At 42.8% G+C, this 13,554-nt stretch overlaps 1 protein-coding gene across 3 annotated transcripts in view; it reads left to right on the top strand.

Annotated features, from left to right (window-relative positions):
* Positions 1-13,554, top strand: part of XPO4 (exportin 4) — a 74,658-nt gene that overhangs the window by 47,941 nt on the left and 13,163 nt on the right. For all 3 annotated transcript variants that reach the window (XM_010851185.1, XM_010851186.1, XM_010851187.1), the window contains 7 exons: positions 3,766-3,942; positions 4,487-4,629; positions 5,127-5,275; positions 6,018-6,195; positions 9,474-9,633; positions 10,121-10,290; positions 11,270-11,444. In XM_010851185.1, the coding sequence (XP_010849487.1) occupies positions 3,766-3,942; positions 4,487-4,629; positions 5,127-5,275; positions 6,018-6,195; positions 9,474-9,633; positions 10,121-10,290; positions 11,270-11,444 (1,152 nt within the window). The remainder of the gene's footprint in view (positions 1-3,765; positions 3,943-4,486; positions 4,630-5,126; positions 5,276-6,017; positions 6,196-9,473; positions 9,634-10,120; positions 10,291-11,269; positions 11,445-13,554) is intronic.

The raw sequence follows: 13,554 nt of genomic DNA, 5'->3' as shown, positions 1-13,554 counted from the left end.
AGGTTATTGTATTTTTTCATAACTCTCTTTGTTTCATACAAAATTTCTGATGGCTTATAAAAAAAAACATTTAGAGTGAGATAATCTTTTAGAACTTGCAGAAGGCAATTAGATGAAAGAGGAAAGTAGAAAGTCAAGCCTAGAGAAAATGAGCAGTCTCAACAATCAGGCTATAGTGTCTGTACCTACAAGCCTGACTTTTTAGAAGGGGCTGGAGATACCAGGTCCTTAGAAGGCTCTTGCGGGAAAAAGGGGAAGCACACCTGCTCCTCAGAGGCATGCTCCAAATATTCGGTAAAAATAAAGATGGAAAATGATCTCCTGCAAAGCTTCATGTCGTGAATGACATTGATCCTCAATCCCATGGCAACAGATGATGTCTGAATAGGTTTTATTTGACTCTTTAACCCTCACTATTCCACCAGAGTCTAGCATTTGGATTTCTTTTTGAACAGTTCTGTTTAACCATCAGTTTTCATTATTTTTATTCTTTATTATAGACCTTAGAACAAAAAGAACATTTGTAATTATCTTAGCATAAGCCCAAAATGCATTGTGGAATTTTAGTGATCTGATTTCCCTTATATTTTGAAGCGTTTTGCTATTTCTTAATCTTAGGAAGTAGTTCACCATTACTCATCAATTCCCATCTATAATAAAAAAGAAGCTAAAAGAATAAGAAAATGGAAGAATGATAGAATCACCTACCAGGTTAGTGAAACAGTGAAATGAATCATCACAAATAGAATAAATAACTACTCTTTATGACTTCAATTTCCTGATTGCATTTTCTAAAATATGGTACAATCTTTCAAGAGGTCTTGAGATGCCGTCTTTTTTATGTCGTTGTTGTTAGCATTTCATTGGATGCTATTTGAAATTCAGAATTTTTCACTTTCTGCCCAGAGTATCAAAGAGAGAAATTTTCAGAATAAGATGTTTCACAATGCTAAGCAGAAGATGAATGTAGAGACAGCAGCTCTCTGAGCTCTAATAATGTTGGTAAAACTGATGTGTAAGTGAAATCTGAGACAGTTTTAGGCGATCAGTTTTCCCAAGCTCAACAATTTATGAGCCAACAGTCTATTTCCAAGAACAAAAAGAAAATATGGCATTCCCATCCAGTCAGTTATTCCATGGAAAAGCGTCACCCAGTATTTTGTGAGTTTAAAGTTTCCTAAAGATTACTGACAGTAGTCCTTCATCTTTTTTGATGTTTGTGCAAAAGAATTTATTTAATAGGGTTTATAATTGCATTGATGGTGAAAGCAGTGTGAAAGGAAATAACTGATATAATGGAAAAATTGGCTGAATTGATCATTTTTATTGGTATTTAGGAATTAAGCGAATATATATTACTGCCCTTATGGAACCAAGAACATGGCTGTCCTTCAACAAAATTACGAGCTGTCAAGGTTTGAAAACACACCTTCTGATGGCGCGTGAGCAGGAAGAACCAGCATGAGGAGGACGCTGGGACCTCCTGGAGTTAGACTTTACAAGTGCAGTTGGTCCTTGTTGAATGTGGATTCCATATTTGCAGATTCACTTTCTTGCTGAGAACTCTTTTGTGACCCCCAAAATCAGCACTAGTGTGAATTTTCTTGGTCATTCATGGACATACGTGTGCAAGAGAGTTACAAAAACCATGATCCACCCAGCATACTCGTTCTCAGTACAAACAGCTGTCCTCACCATCTCCAGTGCTGCATTTTTGTGTGAAACGGGGTTCCCCAAATTTTTGTCAAAAAATACTGAAGTACTTACAATTCGATGGTCTTGCTGTTTCAGATGGCTTCCAGGTGTTGTGCCCAAGTGCAGTGAGGCTGGGGCGTGCCTTAGGGAGAAGATGTGTGTGTTAGGTGAGCTTTGTTGAACAGGCTGCTGGCCGTGAATCAACACTGTATGTGAAGTAAGGTGTCTGTGCACAAAAACACACGTGAAACAAAGTGATGTATGCGTTTGTCCACCTTTGCACAGTGTAAATGCAGTGACCAGAGTGTTTGCTGATTCAGTGTTGGGTCAACTTTACAGGACGTAAATACCACAGATACTATGAGTTGACTGTTTACAACATGAGTATGTCCTAGTTAGTTGCACTCAAATAATGTTGCTTGTTTTCAGTAAAAACATCTTCACGACCAGACAAATAGGAATAAAATTTGGGTTTGCTATTTTTAAAAAGTATTTGTTAATTTATTGATTTATTTTTGGCTGCCCTGGGTCTTCATTGCTGCTCGTGAACTTTCTCTCGTTGAGATGCTTGGGCCACTCGTTGCAGAGCAGGGGCTCCAGTTGCGTGGGCTTCCGGGCTTAGTTGCTCTGAGGCATGTGGGATCTTGCCAGACCAGGGAATGAACTCTGTCCCCTGCATTGGCAGGCAGATTCTTAACAACTAGACCACCAGGGAAGCTCTGGGTTTGCTGTTTTAAAATTCTTTATAAAGTTATCTAATGAAGATTTTTTTTTATTTTCACTTTATTCTTTTGTGAAGTTTTCACAGATTACTTTTAAGTATTTTTTCAAAAAATTAAAGCTTCCTTTGATCCATAAAATGACCATTTTTCTCTGTATTCCCTAGGTTAATAAAAGCTAAAAACATAAAACACTATTGCTGGATGCAGTTCCTCAGGTGCTTACCTTCTCCTGTCTGGAGGTGGCATTTGACGTCTGGCTTAATTTGGAATTCTTGAAAGAGATCTTCCATTACTTCCTTCTTTGAGTCATTGGCAGATTGCTGGGATAACAGTCTGAGGTTGTCCTCTGATGGAGGTTCCAGAGCTCTTGTAGCTTGAGGCTAGAAGACAAGCTGTAGACCAAACCTGAGAGACACCATTATCACAGCAAATACCAACCCTGGGATGTGCATTTATCTCTTGTGACCTTTAGTGTGTCTTCTGCGATTATTTGTTCTCTTCTCCCTTTTTTTCATTGGACTTAATGTAAAAGTCTCTGAATGCTCTGTTATATATGTTTTTGAACATAGTGCTTGACACATAAGTATTCTGGATTTGACTGATCGGTGATCTGGTGAATTTGTGGATGAACAAATCAATGCAAAGACTGAATTGTATACAGTCCTACTAATTAATGGCAAAATTCAGGCGTGGTTTCTTACTGGCACGTGAGAAGAGTGAAGTGTCAGATGCTGCGCTCGCAGAGCTGCCCGGAGTCACTCAGTGTGGACTCTTCCTCACTGAGAAACCCTCTGCTCTGAAGTGATCTTAGGACCCAGCCTGTCCATGCTGGGGACTTGCTATCCAAGTCTGACACCCACCCCCCACACCCAGGTCTGTCTGCTCGCCATCTGCTGGCCTTCCCACGCGTTCTCACTCGTGCTTCAGTCTCCTCAGGGCCCTCCTCCGGCTTCTCTGAGGCCCATCCTTGCCTTTCCAGTTTCTAATACAATGTCATGGAGTATGTACAAGCCCGAACAGTTCTCTTCTTGACAGAGAAAAATGTCAGTTATCTTTGCTTGAAAAATACATGATCTACAAAGTGCTGAAAAGTTAGTCTTTTACAGAAATGAACATTAATTCCTATTTGCCTAAGAATTTAATTAAGTTAGAAAGTTTTTAGAAAATCTAGTAAAAAGCCTATACATATTTACTGCAGTGTTCAAATTGATCAGTTAATTTGAAGATGGGATCAATTAGCTCGATCATTGTTTGCTGATTGGGAACTTTGTTGAAGGCCAACCCATGGACCTGTCTGCGGTGACTCCATCTCACTGGTGTCTGTCTTGTGAATGCCCCTTCCTCCTAGCTGGACAAAGACGACATGGTATACATGGAGGCGTACGACAGGCTGCTGGAATCCTGGCTGACGCTAGTACAAGATGACAAGCACTTCCATAAAGGCTTTTTCACCCAGCACGCAGTCCAGGTGTTCAATTCCTACATTCAGTGCCATCTCGCTGCGCCCGATGGCACAAGGAATCTGGTGAGTTTTAAGCCAGGTTGTAGTTAAAAATCTGTTTCCTCGTGGGCTCTCGTTGGTCTGTTTGTCCCATCACACATGATACTAGAAATTTAGGCTGAGCTCTTTCCAAGGACTTGCTGAGAGTGCCAGATGGAGAGCAGGCATCTATGCAGGTTTGTGTTTCATGGGCTGTGGCTTCTGGTTCTCCACTTCTCTTTAGTTCTCAGTCACCTGCTGTGTCTTGCTGATTGTCCAGTGATACCCAAGGGGTGATGGCTCTTAATGATGTCAGAGCTCCTCAGAGACGACAGGAACTCCACTCCATGTGGGGGGTGGGGTGTAGGTGTGCACTGGCCATGTTACCTGTGATCGGCGGGAGTGGTCAGACCCCTCACTTCTTTCTCTTCGAATTTCCCCCCTTTAGTAACTGGGTGGGCAGGCGGGCGTCCCCAGCAGCTGCACTTGAAGGTGCTCCTTCTTGAAGGTCCTGAGGTTCTGTTCCTCAGCATAGGAACAGGCTGGGTCCTAAGATCAGCTCAGTCTTTATTTCTTTTGTCAATAACAGACTGCCAACGGAGTGGCCTCTCGAGAGGAAGAAGAGATCAGTGAACTCCAGGAGGACGACCGAGACCAGTTTTCTGATCAGCTAGCCAGTGTAGGAATGCTAGGACGCATTGCTGCAGAGCACTGTATCCCTCTCCTGACAAGGTACACACGGTCCAAAGACACCCCATGGAGCAAACACCCTGTAGTCACATGCCCCGGAGAGCTTTAAGTGTTTAAAGACTGTAAACACCCCCGCCCCGGGCACAGCACATGGAACAAGTGGACAGAAACGCACTCGTGGTGGCGTTCCTTGGCTTGTACATTTGGAGCCCAGGCACCACAGCGTAGATGACAGACAGATTATGGAAAACGTGGTATGAGAAACACTGGACCCATATCAATAAACACTTGGAATAACTGGTTTTCAAATGCCTGTTGTAAACCTTGATTGTTTGTAAAGTGATGTTTTAATACTATGTCGTAAACAATAAATCACAATTCTTATAGCGCCATGAGAACATTGTGTATATAATAAATATTTCTGTATATGTGCTCTGTGCTAACATCTGAATCCACGCTGTCAGTAAATGGGAGTGATAAGTCGCTCTGGTCTTTGCTCTCTCAGCCTCATGAAGGCATTGGTGTCTTCCCTCTTGTAGTCTGTTAGAGGAGAGAGTCACACGGCTCCACGGGCAGCTCCAGCGGCAGCAGCAGCAGCAGCTCCTCGCCTCGCCCACCTCAGGCTCCGCCGACAGCAAGATGCTGGACGACCTGTACGAGGACATCCACTGGCTTATTCTAGTTACAGGTCAGTTGCTTGTTTCTCAGCCTGTGTTAATAGCAGCAGTTCTCACCTAGGGTTGAACTTGAGACCTGGACACAGCTGCCCTGTGTCCCAGAGCAGGAGCACTTTCCTTACCTGTCCCGAACCACATGTTCTGTGTGGAGCTCAGTGCGGCCCCTCGTTAGTGCTGTCACTAGGTCTCACTGTTTTCCTTGTTGCTATTATTAATACTATGGCTGTTAATTATCACCCCGTCCTATCTGTGAAGAAGCTGAGACCTGGAGACTGGCCCTGGCCATGCTAACATTTGGAGCCAGAGTGCTGGTCCTGGCAGTCTGACTTTTCTTTAGGGTTTTCTGTAACCATGTTGTCAGTGTTTCTGTATTTTAAATAATCAAAGGGGAAAAGACCTTACTGTTTGGAAAGGCATTCCCAAATATTGACTTTTTATTGAGGTAATAGAATTCATGTTAATTTTGCAGAATATATTACCAGAAATTATTTAAAGGTCATAGAGTAAAAAGCCTACATGTCAATATATGAATTATAAAATTGGTGAATAAAACATTTGTCCTTTCCTGTATTTTTGAGGATTAATTATCTTAGAAAGTTTCTTCTCATCAAGCTTGAAATTAACATTAACGTTTATCATTTACTTTTACATCAGTTTATATGATGTATATAAATCAAAACTGAACGCATTTATAGTGCAATTTGATAAATGTAGATTGTTAAGTGTTCATTTTTAATTTTTTTTAAACTGAAGGCTACCTCTTAGCTGATGATACTCAGGGAGAGACTCCGCTAATACCTCCAGAAATAATGGAATATTCCATTAAGCATTCATCTGAAGTTGACATTAATACAACACTTCAAATTTTGGGATCTCCAGGAGAAAAGGCTTCTTCCATCCCAGGGTACAACAGAACAGATTCTGTGATTAGGTAATATGACCTCTATAGCTGTGCTCTTGTAATTTATTCTGTTTTATAAATTCTGAGTTGATGGGTAGATGACTTGAGTGACAGACAGGTTGTTGTAAAGCTGACACATGAAAGAAGATAAAACTTGGAGAAGCCTTGAAACAAGCAAGGATGCAGGTACTCCATGCATTTAAGCAGCGTCACTCTGCTGGGGACGGACAGCGTGTCCAGGGCTGAGGAAAACAGCGTGAGGTTACTCTGGGTGCAGCGAAGCTCTGGGGGCGTCCAGGCTGATTCTCACACACACGTCCCTTGCCCACCAGAAAGCAGTGCTAATGCAGGCTCAGGCACCTGAGTGAAAGCGCCAGGACTGGGGAGTTCTTAGAAACCAGGTGGACGTGAGCACATCCTTGCTGTTCAGGAAGCTGGAACGTCTTTCCAGGGGCGTTCCTGCCTCTTACAAAGCAGAAGTGTTTGTCCTGAGTATCTGACCCTTGGGAGCCCTGTTACAAGATGGCAGCAGCCTCCAGAGAGAAAATTCACTGTGATCTTTCTAAAAGCAGTGGCAGATCTTCCACTAATTCTTGATGGTGAGGTTAAGGCAGGATGAACCTCAACTAAATATTCTCTTGAAAGCAGATTTGAAAACAGCAGTTTAAGTTTCAGCATCTTTAAATTTAGGTGGCAGGAAGAGAGAATAATGAAATAATACTGCTTCTGTCAGTTGCAAGATCAGTAACTCAAGATGCTGCCCCCTCATTCTTTTTATTTTAATGCAAAATATATAGATACCACTTAAACCTGTGCAATGAAAAATAGGATTTTTAAAACATTAAACTGTTAAGCAGACGTCAGGAAAATGTTTGGGAATTTATCTCCTTTATTGTTGCATTCTCTCGTTGGGAATAAAATACCCATGCTTTACTGGAAGAGTCTTCTTTCTTCCCTTTGGAGTTGCTGTAGGCCTTAGGTGAGCGACTGGTTTGAATTGGTTTGGTTCACAGGGAGTGTTCACAGCCATGGTGCTGTCCTGTTATTTTCCGTGCCTTTGTCTCTGTCTGGGCAGCACCCTCAGGAATGCTGTCCTCGTGTTTTCAGTGCTTTTTCGATTCTTAACCACTCTTGGGTATCAGTGTGGGAGCAAAACATTTTGGTATCTGAGAGCACAGACTATGGAGGGTTGAGGTGGGGGTGGAACAACAAAGAATTGCTATTGTTTTTCAGTCCAAAGGATTAATGTGAAATTGAATGGTAGGAGAGAATCGGGCCTTGTTTACTAAAAAAGTAGTTCACATTTCTTGAAGAATTGATCACTTGACAATTACTGAATCCTTACTATGCACTAGACACTGGTCTAGATCAAAGCAGACAGAGGCTCCCGTCTTCCAGCTCCTCATTCGCAAGAGGGAGAAGCAGGAAGCCGGGGAATTGTTGGCCAGTGTAGGAGCTGCGGGAAGCAGACAGGGCCACGGGCAGACCTCACGGCTGCTGTCATGTCACGAGACGTCACCTGATGCCACGAATGTGGGCTTTACCTCAGAGGTACCAGGTGCCCTGCTGTTTTAGAAATACCTTCCATTTACTTACTGGAATGTGTGTTCTCAGTGCTTATATCCATTGAAATGAAAAGCAGGAATCAAATTAAACATAATATGGGCTAATTTAGAAAAAGAAAACCCACACTTATATTAGTCAGATACATACATCTTTGTGTATGTTTTTTAAATTGCAGTATAATTGGCCTCCAATATTATATGAATTACAGCTGTACAATATAGTGATTCACAATTTTTAAAGTTTATGTAACATGTATAGTTAGGAGATTTTGGCTGTATTGTACAGAATTTTTTTTAATAAATGTGTTTAATTTATTTAAATTGGCATTACATTTTGCTTAGTTGTGTATTAATAAGTATTGTAATGATAACTTAATCCAGAGGACATCTTTAGCACAGTCTTATCATGGGAAATTTTTAAGAATTGTATTTTAATATCTTTATATACTTGTTTCAGAGAAGTATACGGTATGATCAATAAAGTGAGTATAAACATTTATTGTGTTAGGATAATATTTTATGGGGAATGAAATAGAAATAAAAATTTAAGGAGAGAAAGAGTATAAAGTTTCCAACTGTTAAAAGAACAATTTGTTTATTTTTCAAATGAATGATGGTGGTGTCAGAATTCTCTGATTATTAAATTCCAATGCATACATTCAAGTGGCCACTGTAATTACTTAGTTCAGATTCTGTGAAGCTGCAAATTATATCATTTAAATAATTAATGGAAAAAATTTGATATGCCAATTTAAAATGAGTTGTGAAATTGTTGGGTTATTTTTTGTTCATATACTCTCTTAACTCTTAGCACTGTTGGCAGAGCATTGTATATACATATACATATATATATACGTGTGTATACAGTGAGATGTAAGAGGTTCTGGGGGCAGGACCTTGTGGTGTGGGGGGTTGGGGTGGTGTCACAGGCCTGGAAGGAGCTGGGCAGCAGGGAGCAGTCATGGCAGGAGGTGCTTCTCAGTAGCTGATTTGGTCAGGAGCTAAAACTGTCCATGAGCTTCCATGTAGCGAGGGGGTTTCTGTCCCGAGAGGAGCGGTCTTGCCTCTGCACTGAAGCTGCTGAAGGGGTGTCAGGATGAGTTCCTCCCCTTCAGTCCTTCACTGCTTTGCCTTTTAGCCAAAGTCAAGTTAAATGGACATCGCTTGTGTCCCCTCCCAAACGCAGAACAAAGACTTTTTTTTTACTTAACCGCATATCCTGCTATGTGAATACTGCACAGGGTATGAACTCTGTAGTGTTCAGAAAGGACCATACGTGCAACATTTTTATTGAAAAATTCCATTACTAATCAAGTTTTTTAGAAAGTAAATAAGACTGTCAGATTTAGAGACAAGACTCAATATTCAGATGGGTCACTTAGCTGTGCCTGTGCACACCATAAAATAGCCAGCATGTGAAAAGAGAGCAGTGCCAACAGTGGGAGTTTTAAGTTGCATTTACTCTGCGTGGCTAACTTCATGCACTTCTCCATCTTGAATCTGTACATGGTAGATTCACGTGTGCTCTGTCCCAGCAGAAGGTGTCTCTAGCCATGACTTTGTTTTCTTTCTTCCTGCTTCCTGAAAGGTCAGCAATAAGACAGAGACACAGATGAGTCTCCAACCCTCTTGAAGACAGTATCAGAGAGTTGAGAAACAGATAAGGGCTTTTAGGGGGAAAAATATGGTTAGACAGCCAGTAAAGAAAGAAAGAAACACATGACCTCCTTTTTGTGCCCACAGGCTATTGTCTGCCATCCTCAGAGTTTCAGAAGTTGAGTCTCGGGCAATAAGGGCTGACCTCACACACCTGCTAAGCCCTCAGATGGGCAAAGACATTGTCTGGTTTCTAAAGCGCTGGGCAAAGACTTACCTCCTGGTGGATGAGAAGCTGTACGATCAGGTCAGAATGTGGCACCACTTGACTGGGTTTGCATTTATGAAGATGGGAGTTAGAGAAATGAAAACAGTTTTCTTGGTGATTTTCTTATCAGCATGTGAGTAATAGCCAAGCGTCTTCCACACTGTGTGGACAGCGTGCTGTTTAATTAACTTTTCCTAGAGTGTATCATGTGATTCTGCATACTTTAAGCTCTGTGAAGTTCAGAGTACTATTTAGGAATGGATTAATTTATGTTCTCTGCATTTAATGTAAGTACGTGCCTATGTTCCTGGTATGAGAATAGTTAAAGCTAACAGAAAAGCCACAGTGGGGAACATCTGTGGGTTAAGGGTGTCCTTTCTGGACTTCAGGAAATGAATACCTATAGAAAATTGGTGCGAGGTACTTCAGGTTTAGTGCTAATTTCAGTTTGATTTCTCTGTGGGTTTTTCTTCCTTTCTTTTCAGCAGGTCTTTCTGACCTTAAAATATTTGTTTTCTCTCTGAAGATAAGCGTGCCATTCAGCACAGCATTTGGAGCAGACACAGAGGGCTCTCAGTGGATTGTTGGCTACCTCTTACAGAAGGTCCTCAGCAACCTCTCGGTGTGCAGCAGCGAGCAGGGCCTTGCGGACGACACGGTTCAGCTGCTTGTCACGCTGGTGGAGAGAAGGGAGAGGTGAGCAGACGCTGACCCACCTGTCAGGTCAGGAGAGGCTTTCCCACTGACGGACAGTCGCCCGGTCCCGAGGTCCAGGGAGACCCTGCGGTTTTGGAGCAGTGTTTAAAATGGGGGTCCCAGCTCTCGGGCCATGGACGGGTACTGTCCATGTCCTGTTGGGAACCTGACCTCCCAGCAGGAGGTGAGCGGGCTTCATCTGTATTTACAGCCATTCCACATCGTTGGCACCGCTGCCTGAGCTCCGCCTCCTGTCAGGCAAGGGGGCAGGAGCACAAGTGAGATGCGCTTGAATCATCCCCAAACCACCCCTACACCATGCCCCTGTCCGTGGGAAAATGGTCTTCCACGAAACTGGTCCCTGGTGCCAGAATGGCTGGGCACCGCTGCTTTAGTAAATGTATCAAACCGTTGGAACAAATGCAGAGAGGTCTCTCCCACATTAGGAGTAGAGTGGTCTAATTTGAATTTTCAGGTATCCCATTAGTATTACCCCATTTTAAAGATGAGAAAAACTGGTAATTTAACAATTATTTTAATTTCACAGAATAAAATTTGTAGTGTGTTCTACAACAAATTCTGGGAATGTTTTCAGTTTTCTTACTCCGTGGGTCCATGGTTGTGATTACTCCTGTTGTTGGCTGCTGTTTGTTGCATTCTCATGGTTTACCAGGTGCTGCTCCTGACACTGCACGTGTGGCATCTGCATGTCTTATCAGTTTCATTCCTGAGGTTCAGAGCTGTTATTCCCATTATCTTTATTTTACAGATGAGGAAACTGGTAATTAAGAGAGATTAAATGAATTTTACCTTGACAAATGGCTAATTGGCTTTGAATACAAGACTTCCAAGTCTGTACCAAGTTTACTATGCTGGACTTTAAAAAGTAGTTAAATCCAGTTGTTTTCCACTTTTGTTACTGAGTGTCCATGCAGGGTAAGTAAGTAATGCATTTTACGCCTGTCGTTTCTCCCTGCAGGGCAAACTTAGTCATTCAGTGTGAAAACTGGTGGAACTTAGCCAAGCAGTTTGCAAGCCGAAGCCCACCTCTGAATTTCTTGTCCAGCCCTGTGCAGAGGACGCTGATGAAGGCGCTTGTCTTGGGAGGGTTTGCACACATGGACACAGAAACCAAGCAGCAGTACTGGACAGAGGTAATGGCCCCCCTTATCTGCATGGCATCTCTGCATCACCCATGAAGTGAAAGTGAAATTTGCTCAGTTGTGTCTGACTCTTTACAACCCCATGGACTATACAGTCCATGGAATTCTCCAGGCCAGAATACCAGAGTGGGTAGCCATTCCCTTCTCCAGGGGATCTTCCCAACCCAGGGATCAAACCCAGGTCTCCCGCATTGCAGGTGGATTCTTTTCCAGCTGTGCTACCAGGGAAGCCCTGGTGTCTCAGTGTCCCCAGGGAAGCCATGTCACCTGTGGGGGTTCTGAAATAGCCCTGTTTCCAAATAAGGTCGTGTTCTGAGGTGCTAGGGGTTCAGACGTCAGCATTTCCATTTGGGGGGATGTAATTCAACCCATGGGCTTCCCAGGTGGTGCAGTGGTAAAGAATCCAGCTGCTGATGTAGGAGACCTATGTTTGATCCCTGTGTTGGAACAATCCCCTGGAGGAGGAAATGGCAACCCACCCCAGTATTCTTGCCTGGTCCATTCCATGAACAGAGGAACCTGGCGGGCTACAGTTTATGAGACTGCAAAGAGTTGGACACATGACTGAACACAGCATGAATGCAGTTCAACCCATAGCAGCCACCCTGGACACACTGTCTTATATAAGAAGGTTTCAACTGGCACTGAGAATTAGCAGTCTGTCATCTCTGTGATTGGATGCTCTCAGTGCTTGAGAAAGGGCATAAGAACAGAAATAGGCAATGGACTTTAGAACTGGATCAAAAACCAGCCCAGTCCCGTTTCTATTTAAATTTATTATCGTACGTGCAGCTTTAAATAGTATTAAGACATCCTCTTCATGATTATTCATATTTACTTGTACCCACAGCGGGCCTCAGTATCTGGAGTTATGGTCTGTGCCAAGAGGAGTTGGTAAGGAAAGAGACAGACTCAGAGCTTATTGATCTTCACCCATAACAGAGGTTGGCAACTGCAGCCCGCAGGCCAAATCTGGCTGCTGTCTGAGTTTATAAATAAAGTTTTATTGAAATACAGTCACGCTTAATCAGTTACATCTTCTCCTTGGCTACTTCTACACTGCAGTGAAATCATAATTGAGTAGTTGGGCCAGAGATAGTGTGTCCTATGAAGTCTAAAATATCTACACTCTGGACCTTTATAAAGGATCTTTTTTTTTCCCCCTAATGGAAAAGAGATGAGAATAGTAACAGAATTCTGTGAATGGCATTGAGGAAGTCATGTTTTTTTCTTTTTCTTCTCAAATTACTGAAGGAAGGAAGATGATCGCATGCACTTACATGCTTTTTCATAAACAGTAACTTCTTTATTTCAGTTTTACTGGGATGTGATTGACATAGATCACTGTATAACTTTAAGGTTTGCGGCATAGTGGTTTAACTTACATATGTTGTGAAGTGCAGTGCTGCAGTAAGTTTAGTTAGCATCCATCATCTCATGGGTACCGAAAAAGAAGAAGCAATTAAAGAACATTTATTTTCTTGTGATGACAACTCCTGAGATTGCCTCTCTTAACCTTCCCACATCTCCTACAGCAGCGGTTAACTGTAGTCGCATCATGTATGGTATACAAGAGGGGCCTGAACATGTGACCCTGTACCTGGGGACACATGCCCACAATCTCCAGGGTGACCTCCTCCCAGACTCTGCACACAGGGTCATACCTCCACAGTCTCCAGGGTGACCCCTCCCAGACCCTGCACCTGAAGTCACATGTCCATAGTCTCCAGGGTGACTCCCTCCAGACCCTGTACCTGGGGTCACATGTCCACCGTCTCCAGGATGACCTCCTCCCAGACTCTGCACGCAGGGTCACATATTCACAATCTCCAGGGTGACCCCTCCCAGACCCTTCCCAGTGCTTCCTCATCCTGTAACGGGAAGTTTGTGCCTTTGTTCCTCCCTCCATAAATGAATGGCATGATTTCCTTGTTCTTATGGCCAAGTAATATTCCACTGTGTGTATGTACGTCACCTTCTTTCCCCATTTGTCTGTCAGTGGACAGACGGTTGCTGCCAAAGGTGATTGCTGCCTCATCTTGGCTGTTGTAAATGGTGCTGCTGTGAACATCGGGTGCATGTATCTTTTTGAATTAGTGTT

This window comes from Bison bison, unplaced genomic scaffold (assembly GCF_000754665.1).
Source record: "Bison bison bison isolate TAMUID 2011002044 unplaced genomic scaffold, Bison_UMD1.0 scf7180017864299, whole genome shotgun sequence".
NCBI classification, from domain to species: domain Eukaryota; kingdom Metazoa; phylum Chordata; class Mammalia; order Artiodactyla; family Bovidae; genus Bison; species Bison bison.
Note: the sequence above shows the minus strand (reverse complement) of the source record. Positions and strands in the feature narration are given on the sequence as shown.